The following is a 26,766-nucleotide window of genomic DNA, read 5'->3' on the forward strand; positions in this document are numbered from 1 at the left end:
GGAAAATTTGAACAAGATGCTGGTTGATGCACCATTTAAGGTGGAAATTCGAACAAGAAGCTGGCAAATAAGAAGCAAACTTTAGCTTTGTGTAAGAAGGTGCTAATGTAAATTTATTATGAATATCTACATAGATTAAGGAATACTATAATTTACCTAGCTACAAAGCTTTAACCATCATTGTAAATAAATAACTACATCAATTTAAGACCCCCTGAATAGACTATTAAATGAAATAAGCTTAATATAAAACCAGAGGTAAAAACAATCACATCAACAGGTTCTCTGTGCTTCACCAACTGATCTGAATTTGGGGTTAGAGGGTGAAAACTGTGTAAATCTGATTTGATTAAGCAGTAATTAATCAAACGCAGCGCTGGTAAATCAAATGCTTTTATTTTTCCATCTTATAAAAGAATTTAAGTTAAACAGGGAAACAGTCCATCAGAAGCGCGGCTCCGTTTTAACCGATGGTCCTTGATACATTTATTTATATAACCTTTTTTTTTTGTCCCATAAATGAAAAAGATGTAACAAAATGTAAATAACCACAGTAATAAATATTCAAAGCAAAAACCCCCTTTTTGTTTTTTACAGTCACATAATATATTTTCATATATAACTATATTCGGTAAAAACCATTTCTGCCTTCAAGTTTAAGAGAAAAGCAAGAAAAACAAAAGACAGAATGATTGCATTTTTCATTCCCAAGGCATGGCGAATCAAACTGTTCAATAAATAGAAAACGTGATATAGTAACCTAAGGATTGTAGTGCATCGCTGTAAATCAAAAACAAACAGTACAAAAGAAAACAGAAGTCGTAGTGCAAGTCTACATTTCTCGCAAAGGTGTTTGTCTTCGTCCTTTTGTTGTTATTTTTGCCAACCTCAGAAAAAACAAAACAAAAAATAAACTGTTTAGTGTTGAGTGAAGCTCCCGCTCCACTGACCTGAAAATGTTCACCATCGCCATCATCACTAACACACCTGTGCCAAGCTCTGCTCACAAATCCGCACCTTCGTAGCTCATCTGCTGTCTTGTTAGCCTAAAATCCCATTCAACCTAATGAGAAACTGTTGCACCTCACAACCTCATCCATTTCAAATTATACTGATTTTGCACGTGTGAAATATCACTGTTAGGACAGATTACACTACTGTATCATGCTAAACGAGCTAACATTAACATGGAGGCGCTGTCATCTCCAATCAGGGTAGCTACAACAACACAGCCCAGCGCATTAGCTTAGCATTTTAAACTGGAAACTCAACAACTCTGAACAAACACTGGGTATTTTGAGACGTGAATAAAAAGCAGCATTATTATATCATCTTTATTAGCTTCAGGGAAACATCGATGAAGTAGCAGGCTACGTTTGCTTTGTAGCTAACAGTGCGGCTAGCTACAGGCTAGCTTTCATTTAGCTGAGCTAAGTTTTTTAGCTTTTTGATCCTAACACGCTCTACAAGTAGCGCTAACCTAGCAGTTAGCATGCTGGCTAAAGTGCCCAGCAAACAGTAAAAATACAAAAGTACAGATATCGTCACCACCTAACACAGACGCCCCTATTCTCCCCTGCATTTCTACACAGGCTGTCGTCAGAGAACTTAGAGAGGAGAATTACTCTCTGCAGTGTCTTCCCGATTTGCCAAACACTAGAGGGCGCTCCCGAATGAGTCCAAAATGAATGGGTTGATATGGAGCATTTGAGCAAAATCATAGTTTATAAATGCTGAAACATTTTTAATGTAACAAAATTCATTCATTTCCTGAACAGCATAAAACATTTTAACACTGCTGTTATATTTTAAGAGCTTTTAAACTCGAGTTATAGAAGTTTAAAACAGCGCCTCATGTACGTTCATGACGTCAGTGAGCGCGAACAGCCAATGAGCTGCTCCGCTCGCCAACCAATCAGCACTCAGTAGCAGTAATGTCAGCGTCCTGCTGCCTAAAACCCAATTGCTGTAGCAAAAAGGAAACATACAGGTGAGATTTCTTTGATTTTTTAGTGAAACTCGTCCGTCTACTTTCTACAATTAAAGGAAAGTTCTGTTTAAGTGATTAGAAACTATTTTAACTTTTCATTTTTAGCTTTTTAGCTTCATTCACTCCCACTCATTGAAGACTCGCTCGCAGGCGCCCTCTGCTGTTTTGCAGCCCTGTTTTTGATATAACAGGAGAAACAGGAAGAGGCCAGACTCCTCATAAACCGGCTCTGATGTCGTCTCTCTTTGTGATTATTTATTGCCAGTGGGGAAGAAATGTTTACGCTAAAATTAGCGTCTCCTCAGTTTTGGATATTCAGTGCTGTTATTTGATGCTGTTACGAAGCACCAAGTTGAATTTGTGTAGTTTCAAACGCAATATTTATTCATTCTGCTCTCCACTGAAATAAATGTACGTTCTTTTGCATTGTTGATAATAATTGGGCCCTAAAGCTTGTCCAACCTCGCAACAGCAGCTAAGAAGGGGCGTATTTGTGAACAGAGCCTGGTTAGGTCACTTTAACCACTCGTCAAATCCCTCGTACGGTTTCTGCATGAGACGGCCGTGCGCAGCCCAGCGCTCCAGGCCATATTTGGCAAAAGAAAACGGAACTAAAGCATCAAGATATAAACTCCTGCTGATATCTGAAGCCCAGTATAGTGTTTATCACTGTGTGTTGTGCCTCTGTTTATGCTCTGGTCTGCTTCAGTCCTGATGAGATGCATAGAAACAAACAAAATAAAAAAAAGCTTCAGCTTTTGCTCAAAAATGAAGAAATAAAGAAAGAGAAACGTTTCAACGGGGGTCGTCCGTCCGTCCGTCATGCAGCATATCTGAGCAATGCAGGGCAAGGCAGGATTCTGCCTGAGTTTCAGCAAGTGTGTGTGTGTGTGTGTGTGTGTGTGTGTGTGTGTGTGTGTGTGTGCTTCTCTCTGTAGAACATCTCCCTGGCTTTCAGTACCTTCCATCAGCAAGGTGGGAGGGAAGGTGTATGTATATTATCACTGGTCACTTTATTTGGTCAACCTACCCTGTATTTACAATCTCCGTCCATTTTATCAGGTCCACTTACAGTATAAGTCCTACTGGAGCTGGATTTGTTTACCAGAGGAGCTCCTGTAATGTGATTTTTATAAGCTTGAATCATTTGGGCACATTTTTTGACTATAATTGCAATTTAATCTGTGATTGTTTTCTGTCATTTTTTCGGTCAAGAAAACCAGAAAATCACTGCTTTTAGACGAAAACCTTGTATCTCCATTTTTGTTGTTTTTCAGGTTTTGACATAAGTTGAAAATACCTGTTGTTCTTTACATTGTCTGTAAATTTATGATGAATGGACTAAAAGAAACGGGCCAAAATGACATGGAAAAAAGTCTGGTTCCATTGACTTACATTAAAAGTGAAATATGTTTTTTCCTTCTCCTGTAAAGTCACCATTTTGGAGATAAGAGGTTTTCTTCCGACAGCAGCGATATACAGTTTTACTAGTTTAAGGCAGGCTTTCTCAACCACTGGGCCTCAACTGGGTTGGGAGGTACCCTCTGATGGTCGTTGGGCCCACACTGAGAGGGTCTGCAGTGGGCCGCTGATGGCACTTTGTAATAGAAAGCTCTACGTTATTACGGTAAATTTCCACACTTAAAAGTTGCCAGGTATTCTATAATTAAAGCTGCAGCTTTTGCAGGGAGAAAATCGCACTCTTTCAAACTGTGAGTTCCATATAAAACGATTAACGATTGTAGGGATTTGACTGGCTGATTCATAAAAATAAAAAATGCAGCGCGGACATTGATGTCGGCTTTAAAGGACCCTACACATTTCTTGTACTGATATTTGTGATTACTGATTTCTGTAATAAAGGCGTTATTAATCATAATTCCACTTCTTACCCTGTGTGTGACGCTCACTCCCCACAGCACACATCAGAAGAAAATGACAAAGTGTCTAAATGCAACAAAACCCTTCAACTGTAGAGCGAGTGTGTCTGCGCAGTAAGTGGACCTGATGAGTTGGACAGGACAGGTGGACCGAATAAAGTGGATAGAGTGTGTGTGTGTGTGTGTGTGTGTGTGTGTGTGTGTGTGTGTGTGTGTGTGTGTGTGTGTTCCTCTCACACCTCTGCCCCCAGCTCTATCACGCCCGTCTCTATGATTGGCACCAGTTTGTCGTCCACCTGAACCAGCAGGATGGCCTTATCCATGTGAGAGCGACTGACCGGCTCACGACCACAAGGCACCCACCGGTGAATCACCTGAGAGAGAGAGAGAGAGAGAGAAAGAAAAGAGAGCAAGAAACAGAGAGAAAGAGAGACAGACAGAGAGAGAGATAATTTGGGTATCGAGAAGTAACTGCCCAAAGAAAAATGACATTTGGTCAATATTGCAAACCGATGAGTCTGTAAACCTCTAAAAATGAATGTAATATTTCTCCGTAATGTGACTTCAGGCAGATCTAATCACAATTTCTACGTTATTAACGTTCCTGTATCGGCCACGCATCCACAAATTTCAGATATCAGCCCACAGTTTCCATCCTAGTGATGAATATCATGATATCATGTGATGCTGGGCTGCATCTAAATCAGCTGCTTGTCGTTACGTGGTTACTAAATGCTGGTGGTTGTTTGTTTCACTCACGTGTCCCTCCATGCCCTCTAGGGGGCTCCACTCCCTCCAGCAGCTCCGGCCCGCCCGCAGACGCATCGACTCGTCCGGCCACACCAGCTCTTTCCTCTTGGACAGGTTAATCATGTCCAGCACTTGACTCACGTCCACTATCTGAAACAACACGGACATGATATCTCAGAACCTTTATGTTAGAACATATCGTCACTGTTCAAAGGAAAACAGGCATCTCCAAAACAGAGCTTTACAGGAGAGGCAAAAACCCGCTTTACTTTTCATAAAAGTTATACAAAGATATTTTACTCATCCGAAAAGGATCTTCTGTTGTTGCTTGACATCGTAAGTATAGAAGAACCTTTTTGGTGCTTTATAGAACCCTTTTCAAAAAAGGTTCCTTGTACAGCACATTCTCCATCAATCTAAAGAGCCCTTTAATGATGCAAAGAACCCTTTAATCATGCAAAGGGAATGAACTCTCATTCTCTTTTCTAAAGAACCCTTAAAGAACCATCTTTTTTGAGAGTGCAGCGCAGTGCGGGCTCGCCTCCATCTCGTCCCTTCTGCTGTTCACTTCCTGCCCTCCATCTGGATTTCGTACGTCTTCGGAATCACAAACAACTTACTGCCCCTATACATAATGCTAAAACTACTGCCTGTGATTGGTCAGTTTGTATGTCCATCAAACGGCTCTTTCATGCCAAAGCAGGTGGTTCTTGTCCATATCGAGTGTTGAAACTCACCTGGCCTGCAAGACTAGGAAGGTAGTGAAGCTCTCCTCTCACCTGCACTCTGTAGGAGATGTCGTCCCTCCTCATGCAGGACAGTGACGGGTTGTGGTGATGATGGTGATGATGGTGGTGCAGGTGATGAAGCTCCGTCCCTCCAGCCTCACTGCCCAGCAGGCCTGCGAGTGGGAGAGACAGAACTACTTTTACTCACAAGCATGATCATCTGTATTCGAACACAAATGAGAAGTGGGCGTGGTCTAAACTGCCAATAGCTATGAGGTGTTTGTATGTGGGTCATTCTCCATTTGGAGGGGAAACCACATCACAAGGGCTTAAAAATGCTTAAAATATGAGGCACAGCTCCAAAAGTCAGTGTGTACATTTACACAGTCGACCTGAGATTAAATAACACTTTTCCTTCATGATTCTCTGATTTTTCTCTTTTTATCCTGTTTCATAGTCGCTCTGCATCTGTAAAACAGCTCATCATTAAACAGCTCATCACTGTCTTTCATCACTAAACATTTGAGACACTGCTGTGGGCTGAATGGTGAATCTGGAGGAACATCTGTCTCACAGATGATATTACTATGGAAATAAAAATTAATAAACATTTCTATTTATGTAGCACTTTTCATGCCGGTGGCAGCTCCAAGTGCTGAACAGAGAGGAGATAAAGCTTAACAGTAATACAAGAAATTAACAGTATTAATTTAGAAACATATACAAAAATGACACAGATCAGATTAGAGACAAAGACCAAAGAGCCGCAGTTTTACTGAAGCTCTGAGTTAAAGAGCTGTGTTTTCAGATGTTTATTAAAAGTGAGCTCTGAGCTCGACTGTCTAATAAAAGCTGAACTGAGCTCCACAGTTTAGAAGCAGAATAACTGAACGAGTCTCTCCAAGTTTTCTGTGTTTTACTGAAGGAGTTCAGAAGGTCAGAATCTGCAGATCTGAGATCATAAACAGACGGTCAGGAGCTTTAAGGTCATTTAGAGCTTTAAAAACCAGCAGCAGAGCTTTAAACTCTCTCCTGAACAAGACGATGACCAAAACTACTGAACTACAGTAAACAGTGTTACGCTGCGCCTGCTCTCTCCTACATACTGCATATCTGAGTGTGTGTGTGTGTGTGTGTGTGTGTGTGTGTGCGTCGTACCTGCGAGTGTGTGCGTGTGCCGTTTGCAGGGTGGGATGGAGTGTGTGGAGAGAGAGCCGGAGGGTTGGGGCGTGTCGGGGGCGGGGCCGGAGCCGAGGCGGAGCTGCAGTGTGCGGAGAGAGAGCTGGCTACTGGATGAGCGACACGGCTCCAAACCCGTGACCGACGTCCGCAGGGACGAGTGACGGCTACTGAACCGGAACGACGAAGACTGACTGACCACCGAACCGCGAGCAGGAGAGTGACGCACCAGAGCGGACTGGACAGACTGAGAGCTGTGACTGGTACCTACGGGGGGTGAGAGAGAGAGAGAGAGAGAGAGAGAGAGAGAGAGAGAGAGAGAGGGGGAGGGAGAGAGAGAGAGAGAGAGAGAGAGAGAGAGAGAGAGAGAGAGAGAGAGAGAGAGAGGGGGGGAGGGAGGAAGAGTGGGAGAGAGAGAAAGCAAGAGAGACAGAGATATCAAAAGGGAGAAAGAGGAGAGAGGGAGGGAGAGAGGGAGAGAGAGACAGGAAAAGAGAGAGGGAGACAGTGAGAAAAAGAGAGAGGGGAAAATGGACAGAGAGGCGGGAAAAGGGGGCGAGAGAGAGAGACAGACACACAAGAAGAGAGAGGAGAAGAAAGGGAGAAAGGGAGGGGGGGAGTGAGTGAGAGAGAGACAAAAAGGGAGAGAGAAAGGGACAGAGAGAGGGAGGAGAGGGGGAAACAGGTGGATGAGAGATAGAGATGGAGGAGAGAGAGAGAGAAAAGAAAAGATGACTAAAGTTAAAACTTCGGTTCGGAAAACGTTAAATGAACACACTGATAATTAAATCCCTCCGTACTGTATTAATATTATCTGTATCTATTCTATTATTAGGGTTTTCTCGGGCAAATTAACACGTACTGCCCAAATAAAAGCTTCTTAAATCTAATTTTTTAAATCTCGTTTAAACTCCACTCTCAGTGTGACGTCTGAAGTGTTCGTACAGGCCAGCCGTTCGGGACAGAGGTTTCTGAGGTGTGAACGCGTTTGGTAGCTGATCAAAGGTAAATGAAGTTATTCACTTCAGTTTTATCCTGCAGCTCTAGTGTTAACTCAGTGTGTGTGTGTGTGTGTGTGAGTGAGTGTGTTTACCCAGTGAGTGCGGAGTGTGTGTGTGCTGTCCGTTGGGTGCGGTCACTCTGCCGTGTGAGATAGAGCTGTGCTGTGATTCGCTCACTCCACCGCCCGTATTCCCAGAATTCCCGCTGTTCCCGCTGCCGCAAGACAGAGCGCCGCCATCACACTCCTCCATGTTCCCTCCGCTGTTGCAGCCCGCACCGCAACCCTTACGCAGCCTGAAACACAGCGCATACGTTATATATACACACACATCAGTATCTATACTTAATAATGATAATGTCCCACACACACACACACACACACACACACAGTGGGGTCCAAAAGAGAGCGCTGGTGAAAATGCTTCTATTTTTGATTACAAATGATATTATCAGCATAATAATTTGAGCAAAAGTACAACCTTTGAAATTTTAACATGCATTTCAGAATCTCTTATTTATATATAGTATTTGGTGGTGTGTCCCTCTGTGGCTTTATTGACTGGACGCCACAAGTTTGTATAGAGCATATATATGATGGTGCTTCGAGGGTTCTTTAGTAGCACGGTTCTATATGGAACCATGAACACTCTAGGAAGATATGCATGATTAAAGAGTTCTTTGCATCACGAAAGGGTTCTCCAGGGTTCTCTTCTGGAAAATGGGAAAATATGCTGTAGATGGTTCTACATAGAATCTTTTTGAAAAGGGTTCTTCTACTGATACGACGTCAAGCTTGTAACAACAGAAGAACCCTTTTGGGTGCTATGTGGAACCCTTTACAAAAAGATTTCGTATAGAGCCGTCTACAGCACATTCATGCACATTCTCCATCGATCTGAAGAACCCTTTTATGATGCAAAGAACTCTTTGATCATGCAAAAGAACCATTTTCTTTACTAACGAAGCCTTGAAGCACCATTTTTTACATTATATGCAGATACAGGATTACAGACACTTGTATATGTTCCACATTTTACATCATAACCAGAACTAAAACAATATTAGAGGAAAAAAAACTTACATAAATATATATTCTCATAGTAATGATTAGGTCAGGAAGTGCTTGTGCCTTGTACACAGTTTGAGTATTAATTAGGAAGAAAACAGACACATACAAAATACATACAGGGTCATATCACTGTACATACAGATACTGGGATTGTAGTTATTTAAGCTTTACACAGAAGGGGGGGGGATGCTAGTTAGTGAGGAGACATTTCAGCTTCTCAAAATATGCAATCATGGGATCCCAAGTTCTATGGAATTTTAATAGTAATAATAATAATAATAATAATATTAATAATAGAATTTTACAGAAGCCTTTCTAGATGAAAACTTTTCTAATTTAAGGAGAAGCATAAGAGCGCAGAGCCACTGTGAGGCCTCCTGTGGATACGGTGATTTCCAATTAATCAATATCCTCCTTCTTGCCAGAAGGGAAGCAAAGGCCAAGGCCTCCTTAATCCTATTCGGAATTTTTGAATCGGTGTTAATTAACCCAAATACACATAATTCAAAACTTGGCACAGTCTCTATATCGAATGCTTCCGATAAACAGTAACTGCCAACCAAAAACTTGACAAAGCAGACAAGTCCAAAACATATGCGATAGGTCAGCTTTATCTAAATGACCACTTAGCTCATCTGTCCCATGTTGAATTTTTGCCAGTTTCACTTTGCATTTTCACTGCAGTAATGAACCCTGTGAAGGACCTTGAACTGAATCAGGTCAATCCGTGCACATGACGAAGATCTGGTGATTATGTTCAGCTGATTTCCAAGTTTCTTCAGGTATAGTCAGACTCTAAGTGAGTATTATGGGGGGGAGCAACTTTATTAAAATTCTTGAAATTAAACCTTTATTTATCATGGGTAATTCAAGAATATCTTCCAGGGGAGTTTTTGGTGGCAGGGAAGAAAAATAAGGGTGTCGATTGCGCATAAAATTCAGAATTTGAAGGTATCTGTAAAACGAAGAAGGTGAAAAAAGAAAAAGAAGCAGAGACTCCATCAATATATAGATCTACAAATCTACTGATGCCCTTTTTATGCCAATCATTAAAGACCCGATCCACGGTAGCAGGAATAAACAAATAAACAAACAAGCCGCCGAAATTGGGACCATATCTTCAAAGTGGATCTAACAGCGGGGTAAGTTGTACAAGTCAAAGCGGGTAGAGGTAAATTAGCTGTTACTAGAGCTGAAAGCGAGGATGAAGTACAAGCGTCGACTTCCCAACTACACCAGTTTAACTGAGGGGATTGATACCAAAGTGCTCCCTTCTGCACATTAGCTGCCCAATAGTATTACATAAAGAGCCAAACCACCTCCTTTCCTTTCTCGTTGTAATAAGCTCTTATGTATCCTAGAGGTTTTTCCTCCCCACACAAATGACAGTATAATACTATCTACAAGTATACATATATTTTATACATCTATGTATAGACTATCTATATAACTCAACTGCATGATTGATTATAAAGAGAGCATATTTAGTCCTGCTTAATTGGATTTAGTGCAGCACAGTGTGTGAAATTTCAAATAATATTAATAATCACTGTATTCACTGTTTTTGATACTTCACATATCTTTCATACGTGGCAGTACTTTATCTCTTCAAAGCGATCATGTCAGAAAATGATAATCGTGATGTTGTGCATCGTGAAAACTTCATGAAATACTGCGATATTACATTTTTGCCACATCGCCCAGATCTACTGACAAGTATGTGGAACTACAGAGGAGATGTGGGAGGGGACTGGAGAGGGCGGAGCCAGGACAGAGAAACCACGGCAACGCCAATCGCTGAGTGATGCAGCATGAGTCTGATCCACAGTGTAGTGCTGGAGTAACTATGTTAAATAAATAAATAAATGAATAAATAAGTACCCCTCCCCCTCCCCACCTGTGCCAGGTGTTGACGATGAAGTTGCGGATGTTGGCGATGCTGATCGGCCCCCCCAGGATGTGTCCGAGCTGCGCGTGCGTGTTGCAGTAGGAGGTGGTCAGCGGTGAGACGTAGATGGGGTATCCGATCGGCTGGTCGCAGGACGAGTTGATCATGTTTCGGAGCGCCTGCTTGGCGTTCTGGATGCTTCCACGCTCCGGGTTCCTGTTCCGCAGAAACACCAGCTCCTGCTGCTGCCCCGCCCACAGACCGCGCACACACTCCTTATTCACCTGCACACACACACACACACACACAATCAGACCATTAGGACCCCATAACAACCCAAATACAAACTGGTACAGAAATCTGAAAAACTGAAATAGCAGGAAAGCGAAAAACAAGCTATTTTTGTTAACTACTTAACCTCAGGAACCCGACGGGCCCGGCATGGGACCCAAAGAAAGCGGCACATTTCGTCAGTGTGGGTAACCAGCTTTTTGTGAGCTCCACTGTTTCCTATCACAGCATAAAAGATGCATGAGCCTGCATTTGCTGCTGGAGGCTCCGTTTTGGTTTCCAAAGGGAGCAGACGAGCTTCTGTTTACTGATCTGTTTAATCATTTTAAACATCCCTGGTCAAAAAGTGAAAATAAGTCCACACAACTTAAACATGACATTTTTTCTGCTAATTTTAGTGCAAAATTTCTTTTAATTTGCTGAGTTTAACATAATTAAAACGTAAAATATAAAGTGTGCCATAACTTTTGCAAAGGCCATTTTTTATGTTTATTTTTATATTAAATTCAGCAAATAAGCAGTAATTGTGCATCAAATTGTGCAGAAGTGTGCTCTCTGTAGAGGATGTGTTCACTTAGAAAATCAACAAAACTTAATTTGAACATTTTTATATATAATATGTGGACGTTATTTTGCATGCAAGAGCCTTTAACAACGAATTTACGAACATATGCAAGAATCAAGAAAACGCCAAAGACCAAAGAAGGCTAAATAAAGGGACAGTGAACAGCGTCTTTCTGGGGCTCCTGAGTGGCGCGACTGTGTTGGCTCTCCTGTCGGGAGGCTGTGAGTGTGATACCCAGTGATGCCACAGCCAACCGTAAGCAGCAGGCTGAGAGATCATAACTGTCCGCTCTCTCTGGGTGGACGGCTGGGAAGCAGAGGGAGACCAGGCTAACGGGAAGAACTGGACCGACTAAACTGGGTAGAAAATCCCTTCAAAACTTTCTTCCTCTTTACCTTGATGACCCTAAAGCTGAGGTATCTGCGATTGAGCATGATGATCTTGTACTCGTTCGTTCCCTCGTCCAAAACGTGGCGCAGGGCGAGCAGCGAGGGCGAGTTAGAGAGGACGGCGCTGCGCCAGGCCGGGTCGCCCTCGTGAGCGATCACCAGCGTCCGCTCGTGAGAGGAAATCGCCTCAAACAGCACGGCGGGGTCATCGTACTCATCAGGAGAGGTGAAGTGATCCTGAGAGAGAGAGAGAGAGAGAGAGAGAGAGAGAGAGAGAGAGAGAGAGAGAGAGAGACCTTTAGGTCTTGGTAAATGCAGTAAAGCAGGTTGCTTTGGTTTCCACTGAACCCATAAGGCGGAATGAGGAAAAACAAAACACTATTAAAAACCTGCACACAGGTCACAACGTACACCTGCATGCCGACATCGGTAGATCTCACCTGGTGCACTTCAGGAACAGGAAAAACTCGCCTGTTTTTATTTTTTATATATACACTTTTTTGATCACGGATATCTGTGTATTCACAGGACTCTTTCATACCTGTTACATTACAAACTCACCTGATGTTTTTAGTGACAGGAAAAACTCACCTGATGCAATTTTAGGTAACAGATGATGGGTATGAGTCACCTGTTGCAGTTTTAGTGGCAGGTACAAGTCACCTGGTGGACTTTCATTTACAGGTAAAAGACAATTAGTGCAGTTCAGTGCAGGTAAACATGAGCTTGTAGGCTTTCAGTTACAGGTAAAATTCACCTGTTGCCATTTCAGTAACAGGTAAACTCCCCTGGTGCAGTTTTGGTGACATGCAGCACTCTGCTGATGTTTTTGGTTACAGGTAAAAGTCATCTGATGTTTTTAGTGACAGGTAAAACTCACGTGATGCAGTTTTTAGGTAACAGGTGACAGGTATGAGTCACCTGGTACAGTTTTAGTGGCAGGTAAAAGTCACCTGCTGGACTTTCATTTACAGGTAGAAGTCACCTGGTGCAGTTTCAGTGACAGGTAAAAGTGAGCTTGTGGGCTTTCAGTTACAGGTAAAACTCACCTGTTGTCATTTTGGGAAAAAGTAAACTGACCTGGTCCAGTTTCAGTGACTGGTAAGACTCACTCAATGCAAATCAGTTTTTACCTGTATTTCGGTTACAGGTAAAACACCTGGTGCAGTTCCATGACAGGTAAAACTTACCTTGTGAACTTTTAGTGACAGGTAAAGCTCATCGGGTCCATTTTTGGTGACAAGTAACACTCTCCTGACATTTTTAGTGTAGAAGTCACCTGATGTTTTCAGTGACAGACAAAACTCACCTGGTGCATTTTTAGTGGCAGGTAAAACAGACCCTTTTTTCTTTCCTGTTGTGGTATTTTATATGTCCAAGGTTTTATTTACGTTTTTATGTAAAGCACTTTCAGAATTTTTAAACTAAAATACAAAATGATGTAAATAAAAAAATTATTATTATATTATTATTGTTGTACTATTTTTACCTGGTGCAGTTTCAGAGACATGCGGATTCCAGGTACCACCACCTTCCTCAGCAGCTCCATATCAGCAAATATCCACTCATCTCTGACTGAGGAGATCCGGAAATCCCCCTTAAACAGAGCGTGCAGCCCATACAGGAACGACTCCAGGTTACTGCACACAGACAATGACAAAGACTGTCAGAAATGAATTGATCCACATAAACCCTCACGTTAGTTTTATAGTGTGGTCACTACATTTTTAGTCAGAACTGTTCACAGTGGTGGTGATAGGAACCAGACGTCCACCTCTAAAAGCTCCCTCACAGAAAGTTCCTACATGAATGGTTATGAATTCACTGCCTGATGACTGAGACACTGTTTTATGATAGTTTAGAGAACTTAAACTCCATTCATGGTGGAGGGATACATGCAGGGCGCTGTGAGGCAAAATAGTCCCCAAAGAAAACTTATTATTTCAGATTCTCCACTATTTTCATCATCAACATTCATATAAACTCAGAAGACTCGTGTAGGTTCACTGGTGGTTCTGGATAGTAAATAAAATGTCTATATTTGTGTTGTAGTCATGGCGACGCCTGGTTCCCATCACCACCACTGTAAAGACATCAGAGTCTGTAAGTTCCTCAACAGTAAACAATTTCACATCAAACCTCTCTGAACGACTTTACATTTCAAAGACTGAATTTTTCAAAAAATTGATTTCATTCAGATGGTCTGAGAGCAGTTTCGTGAAAAAAGTACTATATTTTAGTGAGGACTGAAGATGGCTCTACAGGTACTGTGCACTGTTGCTGGATTACAGAGCCTAAAACGCCTGCAGGAGTGTAAATTTTACATTGATGGCGCCCCCACCTGGACATGTGGTGCGCTGCAGTGCCCAGTGCTCTCCTGCCCAGCACACACAGACCATAACACAGCAGGACCAGCAGAGAGTCCTTCTCACTGTCCAAAGGCTAGAGAGACAGAGAGAGAGAGAGAGAGAGAGAGAGAGAGAGAGAGAGAGAGAGAGAGTGAGTAATACATTTTTTTTCAGACTGAAAGAGCATATCGTCACTGTCAGGGCAAAATCTCATATCTTAATTTCTGTCGCTTTCATTTTTTAATAAAATTAGAAAAAGCCAGCTGCCCTTTATATTGCGTCATATTTCACCAATTTTATGGTGAATGGGCCAATAGAAATGGTATGAATTCCCCCGAAAAAACTAACATTTCCATTAACATCCATTAAAAGTTAAGAAGCCTTTTCCTTCTCCTGTTCAGTACCATATGAGGTTTTATTGAGACAGTGATGAAATTTTTTTTTTATTTATTTAGTCATTTATTTATTGGGACATATAATTACATCTGTGTTCTTATATACAATACATACAGGTCATTTTGTTTTACATAAAAGTATCTGCACAGATATAATACATATCACTGCTGTTGGGAATGTTGTAACGTCAGCTGCCCTTCACAGTGTGTTATAACTTCATGATAAATGAAACAACAGAAATGCTCCAAAATCAACTCAAATTAAAATATTCTTCCATTAACCTCCATTCAAAGCTAAGAATGTTTTTTCCATCTCCATTTTGGAGATACGAGGTTTTGTTGCGACAGTGATGATGTGGAGCATAATATTATTACACATAGATACTGGCGTATATACAGCACATATTAAAGCAATAAGCCGTGGGTTACTGTGATTGTATCACAGGGAAGGGTGTTCTTTGGCACGATGCGAAGTAGAGTGAAACTCCCTTCCCTGTGATAAAATCACAGTAACTCACGGCCTTAAGCGGCTTATTGCTTTTATAAAATGGCGGCCAACATAATCATATTAAAATACACAACGTTTTAGATCATTATTTATGTTATTATTAATAATAACAGACATAAACAAGTATTCCGCCAAGAAATGTAGTTCCTTTAGAGTACAGTATCGTTGCTAAGTAACCATTGACCGCTGAATGAGGAGAACGTTCGGTCGCCCATCACTGTAAACTTCAGTCATTTCATGATTTTTATAGCTTTTTTTCGTGTAACAGTGAACATATGATAACTCAGCACTGTTTAATGCAGAAACGTTCAGTTCATAAGTACTGGGGCTGCATCTCAAACGGCTCCCTGCTCCCTACATAGTGCACTAGGTAAATTTAAATACTCACTCCTGCAGCCCAACAGAGCAAAATACAGCTAAAAATGGTCATTTGGGATTCATCCACGTTCAGACTCGACAGGCAGGGCAGTATCTGACAGCAGAAGCTGGAATTTCTAAACTTAATGCTACACACTACACTATTTAGCTCGGGAGTGCGGAGCCGTTTGGGACTCAGCCTGGGTTTGACGCGACTTCTGACTGAAACATTGACATTTGAAGTGTGTGAGACATTCAGGTGGCGTTCTTTAATCTTTATACTGCTGTTTTTCATTGAATCATATCGTGAGTTCTTTTTAAGTTTGTGATGTTAATGTTGGAGGTGTTTAGCATCTTTGCTATCTTGTAGCCTGTTAGCTAGCTGACCAGCCGAGTTCTAGATAAGAAAATACCTTTTCAGCCCCTCAGTTTAAACAAAAACAGGTTCTTACTTCATCAGTACACTCGGTGCTCCGTGTGATCAGAGTTAGAGTCATAGATTATTCACTAACAGCAGAAGGGTTTTTGTGCTGTGGCGCAGTGATACAGAGGTCAGTTGTTGTGAGGCCGTCAGAGCCACTGTCTGTCATGGACTTCACAATGGCTTCGAACCCGGCTCAGCCAATCAGATTTATAAGGGACATTATTACATATAGGTAGTTTTATATATACTATTTATATGTATTATATAATATATATTACTATTATATAACACATAATGGACATATTATTACATATAGGCAGTTACGCATCGTCGCTGTCCAAAGAAAAACAAAAAACATATCTCCATTTTTTTATTTTTATTTTCTACATCATTTGAGCAGCAGCTGTCCTTTACATCGCATGGACATTTCATGATGATTGCACCAACAAAAATGTTCCAGCATTACTTGGAATAAAACATCGTTACATTTACATTATAATTCAAGAATTCTAGAGAGGCTTGTTAATCTTTGGACAGTGAGGACGTATAGAACAGAATATATATTTCAGGAATATGACTCTACCTTCTGTCGCCTGTTGTTGCAGTACTGTATCCAGCTGAGGTAGACTGAGCAGAAGCTGTCTCTGGAGATGCCGGCCAGCCTGTGGTCGTAGTCCTCGTCGATGTTGGGGTTAAAGGTCGGGTCCAGGTCGACGTAGTTACGCTCTCTGCAGCTCCTCAGCCCGTCCAGCATCGCCTCGTTACCCAGCCACTCCTCCAGCTTAGGAGACGCCACTACGTAATAGATTATTCCCTGCAGACGGAGAGAGAACGCAACAATACTGACTCACCATCTGACCCGTCCAAGCTCCGCCCACAACGCCACTGATTGTTTTAACAGCATTAACACATTTCTCTAGTTTGACTCTTCAACCCAGCCGTAGCAGTGCAGGCTGAAGCCCGGCTGCAGTGCGCTGCGTTTCTCTGAATCCGCGACTGTGGCGCTCTCGTTCAAATACAGCTTCTTTTGTTCGCTCATACAGCTACAATAAAAATGCACTAAGCTGCTATAGTTACCCCTAAAGATTGTATTTAACCCTTTTAAAGGACCCAAATCTGCATTTTCTGTATTCTGTTTTACCCCTGAGCTCTACTTATGAAATTTGTATGGCTTTATGTACAGAAAACAGTTATGATTAGTTATCATTTTTGAGCCTCACTTCACCCCTTAACATTTAAGAGGCTGGTTTTGTTACTGCCTTACTGCCTTTAAGACTGATATATGTTAATGAGCTCCATTCTGATTGGATGCCCTCATTCAAAAAGCAATCCAGGCAGAAATGCTCCTTAAAACATCAGGCTGAATGGGTGGGGCTAAACTGTTAATTCCAAACGGACTGTATTTGCAGCTTAGACTGTATGTACTGATTACACTTTACCAGTGTTTGTACTAGAACGAGCTCTTTAACTAAAAATAAAACCTTTTTCTACTGTTTTTTCTCCTGCGTCCTCACCTTGACGTAGTAAGTTGTGAGGATGCGTCTGAGGTCGAACACCTGCAGCATGGAGGCGGCGCTGTTGTCCGTGATGCTGTAACCTTCCAGAACGTATTTAGTGACCAAAACCTCCCAGGCCAGCCAGCGCTGACCGAAGGCAGCGTTAAAGGACAGCAGGTGGGGCAGGTGTCCCGGCTCACAGCAGCAGCAGCCCTCGTCCTCCTCCACCCCCTCCGTTATGGCCTCCACCTCCCTCTGCTGGCAGTACGTTCCTGAGGGGTTCAAACACACAGCCAGGTAAGCGTACAGTCTGCAGTACACTCTTAAAAAGACAGTTCTTTAAAGGTTTTCTGTTAAAGACAACGGTCCTACATAGAACCATGAGCACTCAAGAACCATTCGTATGATTAAAGGGTTCTTTGCATAGTGAACTGGTTCTTCAGACTGATGGAGAATGTGTTGTTATGGTTGTTTATCGCACCAAAAAGGGTCTCTCATGTGTTACAAGCTTGGCTTCTTATGGTTATGTATGGAATCAAAAAGATTCTATACAGAACCATATACAACACGTTCTCCATCAGTCTGAAGAACATTTTCACCATGCAAGGAACCATTAGAGCATGAAGTTGGGATAATGTAAGTGTGTTTGGGTTTTCTGTTCTTATTATTACCAATATTTAAAATACACTACTACTTACAACAACAACAACAGCAAAAATAATAATAATAATAATAATAACAATAATAATAATAACAATAATAATAATAATAGTCTGGATATATTTAAAGTAAAGGAAAATGTTATTGCTTCAGTAACTGCTTCATTATGAGTGTGTTGGGAGTGTTTTTTTAAACTGTTTTTTAAAAAACTTACCACATGTTTTATTAAGCAGGTCTGCCTGGACTTTAACTATCAGTTATAACTATCCACTTTGTCGGCTCAGGTCTACCATCATAATGTAAACACAGCAGGAGTGTTCAAACTGCAGGAGCTCCTCGCACTGGGAAACTCACTCACACTGACCTCTGAACTCCAGGCCGCGGAGCTGGAAGGTGATGAGTCCGTTTCCGATCTCCACCAGGTGGACGAGGGCGTTCAGGTAATCGGAGGCGAGAATGAAACAGTCTCCGGTGCTGTAGTTCCCCCAGCGGCCCAACAGCAGGTCACCACACAGAGAACTCTGCAGAGAACGAGTCAGGTGCTCGTAGAAGATGGAGTTCAGATTATTATCATCACAACCTGAGAGAGAGAGAGAGAGAGAGAGACAGACAGAGAGACAGAGAGAGATAGAGAGAGAGAGACAGAGAGAGATAGAGTGAGAAAGACAGAGAGAGAGAGGAAACAAAGAATAGAAGAGAGAGACAATGTCACAAACTACAGTATCAGGCATGACATTATGACCACCTCCTTGTTTCTACACTCATTGTCCATTTTACTCCAGCAGCACTGCTGTGTCTGATCCACTCATACCAGCGCAACACACACTAACACACCACCACCACGTCAGTGTTACTGCAGTGCTGAGAATGATCCACCACCCAAACAGTACCTGCTCTGTGAGGGTCTGACTGGTGAATATAAATAACAAAAAAATGTAATTTTATTTATAAAACAGTTTTCACAATGAAGTTTGCTGTACAATAATACAGCCGTCTTCCAAAATCTAATCTACCTTCCCCGTCTAGACGGTAAAAGACACACAGCGCCACCTGGTGTACTAAAGTAGTAACTTTAAAGTTTAAGCATTTGCTGCTAATATCAAATAGAGTCACAGAACGGCATCAACATCAAATATGCATCACCGAAATTAAAGACTGTAGTTGTCAATATCGAGGCAGAGTCCCACAATTTCTCATTTACTCCCTTTTAAACTTTGCAGAAGTAAACTTCCCCCACGGAGGGCGTGGCTTTCCCTCCAATGACACGATGCGTTCGTCTCTATATTGTATATTTGCATAGGTGTGCTGGTACCTGGGTTTCTGTCCAGCTGAGAGGCCAGTCTGGTGTTGGAGTGATCCACTCGCTTTGTGCTGCAACACACACACACACACACACACACACACACACACACACACACACAAGGTTAGCTAACTCAGAGATTACGGCTGAAAATGAGCTAGCTGGCTAACGCTGCATTCAACTGAAGCTCATAACGCGGACGGCTAACTCAACTACAGTATTATAGATATGGAGGCACTTACTCACAGTACTGTATGTATGAGAGAGAGAGAGAGACAAAGAGAGAGAGAGAGAGAGAGAGAGAGACAAAGAGAGAGAGAGAGAGAGAGAGAGAGAGAGAGAGAGAGAGAGAGAGAGAGAGAGAGAGAGAGAGAGAAAGACAGAGCTCTTACTTGTAGTCTCTCTCCCAGAATTTGACAGGTCGGACGTAGGAGGTGATGAAGATGGCGCTGCCCAGGAAGGGGTTCAGAGGGGTGGAGAAGATGGCAGAAACGATCGCCTGCACAAACAGCATGGCGGAGTCTGGGGGGAGGAGGGGGTTAAGGGCCACAAGCACTGTTCAGTCTGTTCAGACATCAGCAACCGCAGCCCTGTTCACACTCAACACCCAGGACTTCATCAGGACCTTTATACCGGTAACACTCGGGCTCGTTTCACCAGGATGCACATTTTCACGTCATGAACATCGCGCCAAACAGGAGGCGACGTTCTCAGCATGAACGGCCAGCAGCCCCTTCATTTCTGAACCATGAACAAAAATGCACTCCTGCAACTTTTTCTCTAAGATTTAAAACGACTGTAATAACAAAAGCGTCACAGGAGCGTTTTGCTTTAATGGCTGTGCTGCACGGAGAGGAATTCATGCCAAATTGTAAAGCAATCACTACAGATAAGAAACACTGTGACAGTACTTTTCTAAAATGACATACAGAAACAGGCCAAAATGAAAAACAGAACGTCTTTATCACTGTTCTCAGAACTGCTCGAGGTTTTACATTTTAAAACGAAATAATAGTGTAACGACTCTGAAAGGTGGGAGGAGTGAGGACACCGGGCGCAGGTGTGGAGACGGAGAGCTACACACAACACAAAAACCACTCGGCTTTTCAGCCCACAGACAAAACAAGACAACACGTTCGCCGGGTTTTTCAGTCTTTTCCTTTCTTTCTGCTCAGCTCAGCTCAGCTCTCATACCTTCACAGGTCTCCTTCTCTCTGGACTCTGCCACCTACTGCGGAATGAGATGGCTGTAAGTAGGCTGGCAGAAATGAGGCACAGGTGATCATCAGCTACTCAGCCCGCTGGTTCAGCCCGGATGACTCTCCATCCTGCATGTGACACTCGGCCACGCCCCCTTCTCCACAAACGGATTTAAGTTAGAATTGAATACAATTTGCCTTGAAACGTGATAAAGACACGGCTACACTACGTTCCACTGTGCTTCGAACAACGTTAAATCAGCGTAATGGACCTTTGTTTTTATTTTGGTACATTTTCATTTCATGGTGCATGTTAGCGTTTAAATGCAATCTCGTGTGTGAACTGCATTTCACTGTTTTTGTTGCATTTCACTGGGGCGTATTTGAAGAAGGTGAAAACAGCATAAAAGACGGTCTGCTTGTCACTTTGGGACGTATTCTGCACGTCACCCGTGGAAAAGTTGGGTCATGTGTGCATTTTGCATTTCACTGTTATTACTGCACTTCAATGAGCAAAATCCATTCAAAGTGCTGCACAGTGGAACGTAGCGTGGCTTTACTACGTTTCAAGGTGGACTGTATTCAATTCTGACATGAATTCAGAATTTAAAATAAACTGCGTAGTGACACTTTTTTTATGCAACGACATGCAAAATGGAGTCTGCGCAGCTTGAAGCGTCTGCGTTTGCATCCTTGTGTGAAGTATGACTCTGGCCGAGGTTTAATTACTGTTAAGTACAAGTGTAAAAGGGGCTACAGTGTGTATCCCCCTCTCTCGCTCTCTCTCTCTCTCAGAAGGATACGAGGCACAGCAAACGGCTGGGCGAAGGCGTGGAAGGCGGAGCCCCAGGTGATCTGCCACGGAGCGATGTAGGTGTAGACGAAACGCAGCTTATACAGCAACTCCCACAGCTAAACACACAGAAAAGATCACAACAGCTCAGACAGATCACAGTCACTCAAACTCACACAAACTGCACCTACATATCGTTGATAGCTAATGTAGCTAACAAGTAATAGAGGCTCAGCCTGGCGCTGACTGCAGGCCTGAATCATAACTTCTCTCAGACCGTGCGGAGGTGTTCAGGATCTCTAATAGACTTGATTATGCAGTTTCTGACTCTGACTATAAACATGGACTACAGTACATTAGCATAGCCAACAACAATACCAGCCTACAATTTATTCATATTTTAGTCCAGGTCTATAGACAGCAGTGTCAGAAACCACAGGGCAAGAGTGGAAAACTGTGTAAAGTACATTTTACACCAATTAAAACACATTCCTATGGGACAAATCCCAATTTTTAGCCTAAATTATCCAGCTGAGAAATCCAGAAATCCAGAGTTCCAGTGACCCCATTAATGATGAAAGGTTAATGATAATTCAGTACAGTACAGTTGAAACACTCCTTTGTGTGGTTTTATGTAATAAAACGAGGTATAATGATTTTTATGTGACCATTTTATAACTTCTCTCAGAATTAATCAGTCTCTTTTTGTTAGTGTGCTTTTAAGACATAAATGGCACCACAGTTGTGACATCACAACCATGGTGAATTCAAAACAGGCTGTTTTTGCAGCTCAGTTTACATATATGGACTGTAAATGTGTACAAACTATATTAAATTCTTTTATTCAAATATATCGTGGAAATTTTGTTTTCCATGATCGGCCCTTTAAATGAAAATGAAAATGGCAGCTTTACATTTTACACCAACTGAACTGAATTGTGTGTGTGTGTGTGTGTGTGCGCGCGCGCGTGTGTGTGTGTGTGTGTTGGACCTTGCTGAAGACGATGGACATGACGAACAGGTCGAGCAGCAGCGTCTCAGACAGCTGACGGCAGTCGAAGGTGAAGAAGAGGACGGTGAAGAGGATGGTGACGTACTGATAGGTGGGACTGCTGAAGGACGAACGCAGCAACTTCAACCCAGCTACTGTTATTACTAACGCCCCCACTCTGAGATAGAGAGAGAGAGAGAGAGAGAGAGAGAGAGAGAGAGAGAGAGAGAGAGAGAGAGAGAGAGAGAGAGAGAGGGTGTGGGGGAGAGAGGGTGGGGGATTGGGAGAGAGAGAGAAAAAGAGAGAGTGGAGGGAGAGAAAGAAAAATGAGAGAGAGAGAGAGAGAGACAGATGGAAAGAGAGAAAAAAGAAAGAGAATAGAGAGAAAGATATAAAGAGAGAGAGGGAATTAAAAATAAGAACAAGAGAAAGAGAGAGAGAGAGAGAGAAATAGAAAACAGATAGAAATGAAGAGAGAGAGGAGAGAGAGACAGATACAGAGAGAGAGAGAAACAGAAAGAAAGAGAGAAAAAAAAAGAGAGAATAGAGAGAGAGAGAGCGCGCGAGATAGAGGAAGAGATAAAGAAAGAAAGAGGGAATAAAGAGAAAGAGAGAAAAACAGAGAGAGATACAAAAAGAGAGAGAATAGACACATCAGCTGTTAATTATGGTTAATAAAAATATTAATAAAAGTGAATTTGCTCAATGAAAGTGATCTGACATTCCAGAATAATATCCCACTGCCTGTTATATATAAACAACATTTATATACTGTGAAACACACTGAAACCATCAGGAATGTTGTTTATATTGTGATATGAAGTTCTGGCCACTACTGCAAAGAAGGTGGGTGTGATAAAGTGTGAGCCCCCCTCGGCGGTGACACTGACTCTGTGTTGAGCTTCCTGGGGCTGGCGAGTTCCTGTGCGCTGCCACTGAGCTCATTCAGAACCACCAGAGGGTAGAGAACGTTCTTCTCCACAAACAGCAGCCACACGTGGAGCCGCTCGAACCACATCACATGGGCTGCACCTACACACAGACACAGGCATTCAGACAGTAGGATGTTACAGTAACATCCCCCCCAACACACAAAGCAAATGTGTCCATCAGCCAAGACGTGTTTTCAAACATGTATCAGAAGCTTACAGCCACCAGTTTACCAAACTGAACACCTACATCTCTAAATATGGGCCAAAGCACCAACACAAGTCACGCCGCTACTGAGGTTGGGAGATCAATACAGTACTGCAATACAGGGCGATTCAAAAGATTCATCTGATTTCAAAATGATTTATTTCTCTTGTAAATCATTACAGATCAATGCAGTGAACTGTAAATGGTTTAACTGAGCATAAAGTTTATTATGTAATTGTACAAGGTCTCAGTCTGAACCTCCTCCAGCTGTACAGACAACATCAACACCATAGTCAAACTCATCCCATCCTATTGAAGTGGAGAACGCAGAACGCTTTCTGCTCAGGGGTCTCATCTCCTCTCAGACTGAAGGGAGCCATCTTCCACTGACAGTCAGAAACTCTATGACCCCCTTTTTCAATTGGATTGTGATTGGTTCCTCGGTGCCTCACGGTTGCAAAAATATAGCGCTTTGAAATCGGATGAATCTTTTTGAATCACCCTGTGTTTTTAGTTAAAATGATACTGAAGTTAAGCAGGATCGGACTAGAGGGTTGATTTCAACAGTTCATGACATTTTGCAGAACAGTATTAAACCCTCGTCAGACACTCTGACAGAAATTTGGGAAAAGGACTTAAACCAGCCGATCTCAGAAGAGGACCGGCTCAGTATTTGTAAAAACCTGCTTCCCAGATGTGCCTCATCTGGTGTTCATGGGCTTTAAATTCATGAGTAGGATATACTTCACACCTGTTCACCTACAAAACATGTTTCCCGACATCTAATTAGTGGTTTAAATGTAAAACTGAAAAAACTTTTTCATGCCTTTTAGCAGTGTGAAAAAAATGCCATTTTCTGGTAATAAATATCTTTCAAACAGGATTTCAGAAGCCTCTACCAAGCTTCACTTCTGCTTCCCTTGGAAAAATTGACCCACGACCTACATCACCAAACAGACAAATTCTGGAAACTTTGGACCCCCCTGTGGACTTACGTAGAAAAAAAAAATATCTTAAAATCCTTTGTATGTTGGTCAGTTGTGTGATATTTAAATGTATGATTGTCAGTACTGAACAGTGTAAAAAAAAGAAATACTGAACTAGCCAGGCTCAATTATCAGTATTTTATTATACATTTTTTGTGTTTTTTAATACTCAAAAATAAACATTTTAAATATAAAATACATTTATTTAATGTATTTTTAACATGTATTAAGCCCATTGTTGGCCTAATAGATTAACTAAATGCACTTCCGTCTTAATCCACAAGATGTCACTGTTTCTATTCTACCAGTCAGGCAGGAATGAGAAATGCTGCTATATTAGACCAATAAGAGCCACTGAGCTCTTAGATTCATTGCCATTTTAATCGCTATAGTAAAGGATAAAGCAGGTTTGAATGTTTGAACTGCTTTTAGCTTTATGCTAACATACTTTAGTCCATGTTTATAGATTTCAGTGAGTCATACAGAGTCAGAAACCACAGAATCAGGTCTATCAGAGATGCTGAACAGCTCCACACACTCTGAGGAAAGTCTGTGAGGATTTAGGTGGGCAGTTCGTTAAACCGGTGGCTTTCAGCTTCCATTACTTGTTAGCTCCAGTGTTTAAACTAAAGAAGCAAACGTCAGACACCGAACACGTCTCGGGAAACGTTTGGGTAAATGTGATAAATGTGATGTTTTGGCTGAACTCTCACTGAGTGATGTGTGATGGAGGGGTGCAGTGCTGGACTCACCGCGGACCTCGAACTGGTAATACTCTTTGGTTTTGAGCAGCGGGTGAGAGAAACAGTACCAGGGCAGCTGCTTCCTCATCTGGGGCAAAAGATAATGAGTAAACAAGCCCACCGCCCCCACCAACCCGTACAGGACGTAACTCAGGAACGGCTAACAGGAGAGAGAGAGAGAGAGAGAGAGAACAATAATGAGAGATAGAGATCACCTTCATATCATTTTAGCAAAAATAAATAAATAAATCTTAGTGCATAGAGACACAAGGGCTTTATTATGATACACAGACACTTACAGGAACTCGTATAGGTATAAAAACAAACGTGTGTGTGTTTGTGTGTTTACCTGCAGGGCGAGGAAGACGGTACTGACGTGAATGGCGAAGTAGAGCACAGCGATCAGCACACATACAATCAGATCAGACTGCAGCCTCTCATTCTGCAGAGAGAGAGAGAGAGAGAGAGAGAGAGAGAGAGAGAGAGAGAGAGAGAGAGAGAAGAGAAGAGAAAACCTCAGTGTAAAAATAATGATATTCAGTGTAAATCTGAGTGAGTGTGTGTGTGTGTGAGAGAGTGTGTGTGTGTGTGTGTGAGAGTGTGTGTGTGTGTGTGTGTGTGTGTGTGTGTGAGAGTGTGTGTGTGTGTGAGAGTGTGTGTGTGTGTGTGTGTGTGTGTGTGAGAGTGTGTGTGTGTGAGAGAGAGAAGAGAATCAGACTTTGTGTGTGTTTTTTCTCACCACGGAGCTCCGGAGTTTCTCAGGTAGAGGGTCCTGAACCTCAGCTAACGGGTCCTCAGGGTTCTGCTCCTTCACGTTCGGGAACACTTTAGACTGCACCAGAGAGCTACACACACACACACACACACACACACACACACACACAGACACACACACAGACACACAGACACACACAGACACACACAGACACACACACACACACACACAGACACGCACACACACACACACACACACACAGACACACACAGGAAAAGAGAATTATTTTACAAACTCTGTTAGTAACTTACACAGAACTGAACGTCAAGAGGGAAACAATGCGCATTAAGTTTAGATACTCAGTTTATATCATAATGCCTACATCTACAGTTTACAGTTTCTCATTAGGCTGAATGAATAACTGACTCTAAATGTAGGTATTGTGATATAAACTGAGTCTGTCCTACAGTTTCTCATTAGGCTGAATGAATAACCGACTCTAAATGTAGGTATTGTGATATAAACTGAGTCTGTTCTACAGTTTCTCATTAGGTTTAATAGGATTTTAACCAGTGTTCTGTACAGCTTGTCGAACTTCACAACAGTAGCTATGAAAGAACATATTTGTGGGTGGAGCCTGGTGAGGATAACTGACACACTCACATGAGGACGGAGGGGTCACTGCTCTGACGGCTCAGGTGGTACGAAACGGCCACCAGCAGCCCGCAGAACACGGAGAAGAGAACAGGAATGTGCTGCGGATCCCACGACTCCTGAAACACGAGCACACAGAAAATCAGTGCGGTGCATGGTTACCATAGCAACGCTAGCTCTAATTCAGTTCTGCACAGGTTGGTTTGGTTCTCCAAAATAACTTTTTCGGCTCCTGCTGTGCCTTCCTTTCAAAACTAAAGCCCAGAAATCAGAAAAACGCCAGTCATTTGAGTGTGGGCGTGTCTATGATATAAGTCCCGCCCACTTTG

General features: G+C 42.3%; 1 protein-coding gene across 2 annotated transcripts in view; it reads right to left on the reverse strand.

Moving 5' to 3' along the window:
* Positions 1-1,843: 1,843 nt before the first annotated feature.
* Positions 1,844-26,766, reverse strand: part of pcnx1 (pecanex 1) — a 66,315-nt gene continuing 41,392 nt past the window's right edge. For both annotated transcript variants that reach the window (XM_036575239.1, XM_036575238.1), the window contains exons 18-38: positions 26,447-26,556; positions 25,808-25,913; positions 25,418-25,510; positions 25,078-25,228; positions 23,093-23,234; positions 22,203-22,380; positions 21,222-21,330; positions 19,612-19,741; positions 19,232-19,290; positions 18,284-18,499; positions 17,278-17,531; positions 16,347-16,577; positions 14,073-14,173; positions 13,221-13,371; positions 11,738-11,968; positions 10,496-10,770; positions 7,621-7,823; positions 6,507-6,794; positions 5,400-5,521; positions 4,630-4,770; positions 1,844-4,244 (exon numbers count right to left, since the gene is read on the reverse strand). In XM_036575239.1, coding sequence (XP_036431132.1) covers positions 4,104-4,244; positions 4,630-4,770; positions 5,400-5,521; positions 6,507-6,794; positions 7,621-7,823; positions 10,496-10,770; positions 11,738-11,968; positions 13,221-13,371; positions 14,073-14,173; positions 16,347-16,577; positions 17,278-17,531; positions 18,284-18,499; positions 19,232-19,290; positions 19,612-19,741; positions 21,222-21,330; positions 22,203-22,380; positions 23,093-23,234; positions 25,078-25,228; positions 25,418-25,510; positions 25,808-25,913; positions 26,447-26,556 — 3,432 coding nt within the window. In that variant the 3' untranslated portion in view covers positions 1,844-4,103. The remainder of the gene's footprint in view (positions 4,245-4,629; positions 4,771-5,399; positions 5,522-6,506; positions 6,795-7,620; positions 7,824-10,495; positions 10,771-11,737; positions 11,969-13,220; positions 13,372-14,072; positions 14,174-16,346; positions 16,578-17,277; positions 17,532-18,283; positions 18,500-19,231; positions 19,291-19,611; positions 19,742-21,221; positions 21,331-22,202; positions 22,381-23,092; positions 23,235-25,077; positions 25,229-25,417; positions 25,511-25,807; positions 25,914-26,446; positions 26,557-26,766) is intronic.

The sequence above is a fragment of the Colossoma macropomum genome, unplaced genomic scaffold (genome assembly GCF_904425465.1).
Source record: "Colossoma macropomum unplaced genomic scaffold, Colossoma_macropomum, whole genome shotgun sequence".
In the NCBI taxonomy this organism is placed as follows: domain Eukaryota; kingdom Metazoa; phylum Chordata; class Actinopteri; order Characiformes; family Serrasalmidae; genus Colossoma; species Colossoma macropomum.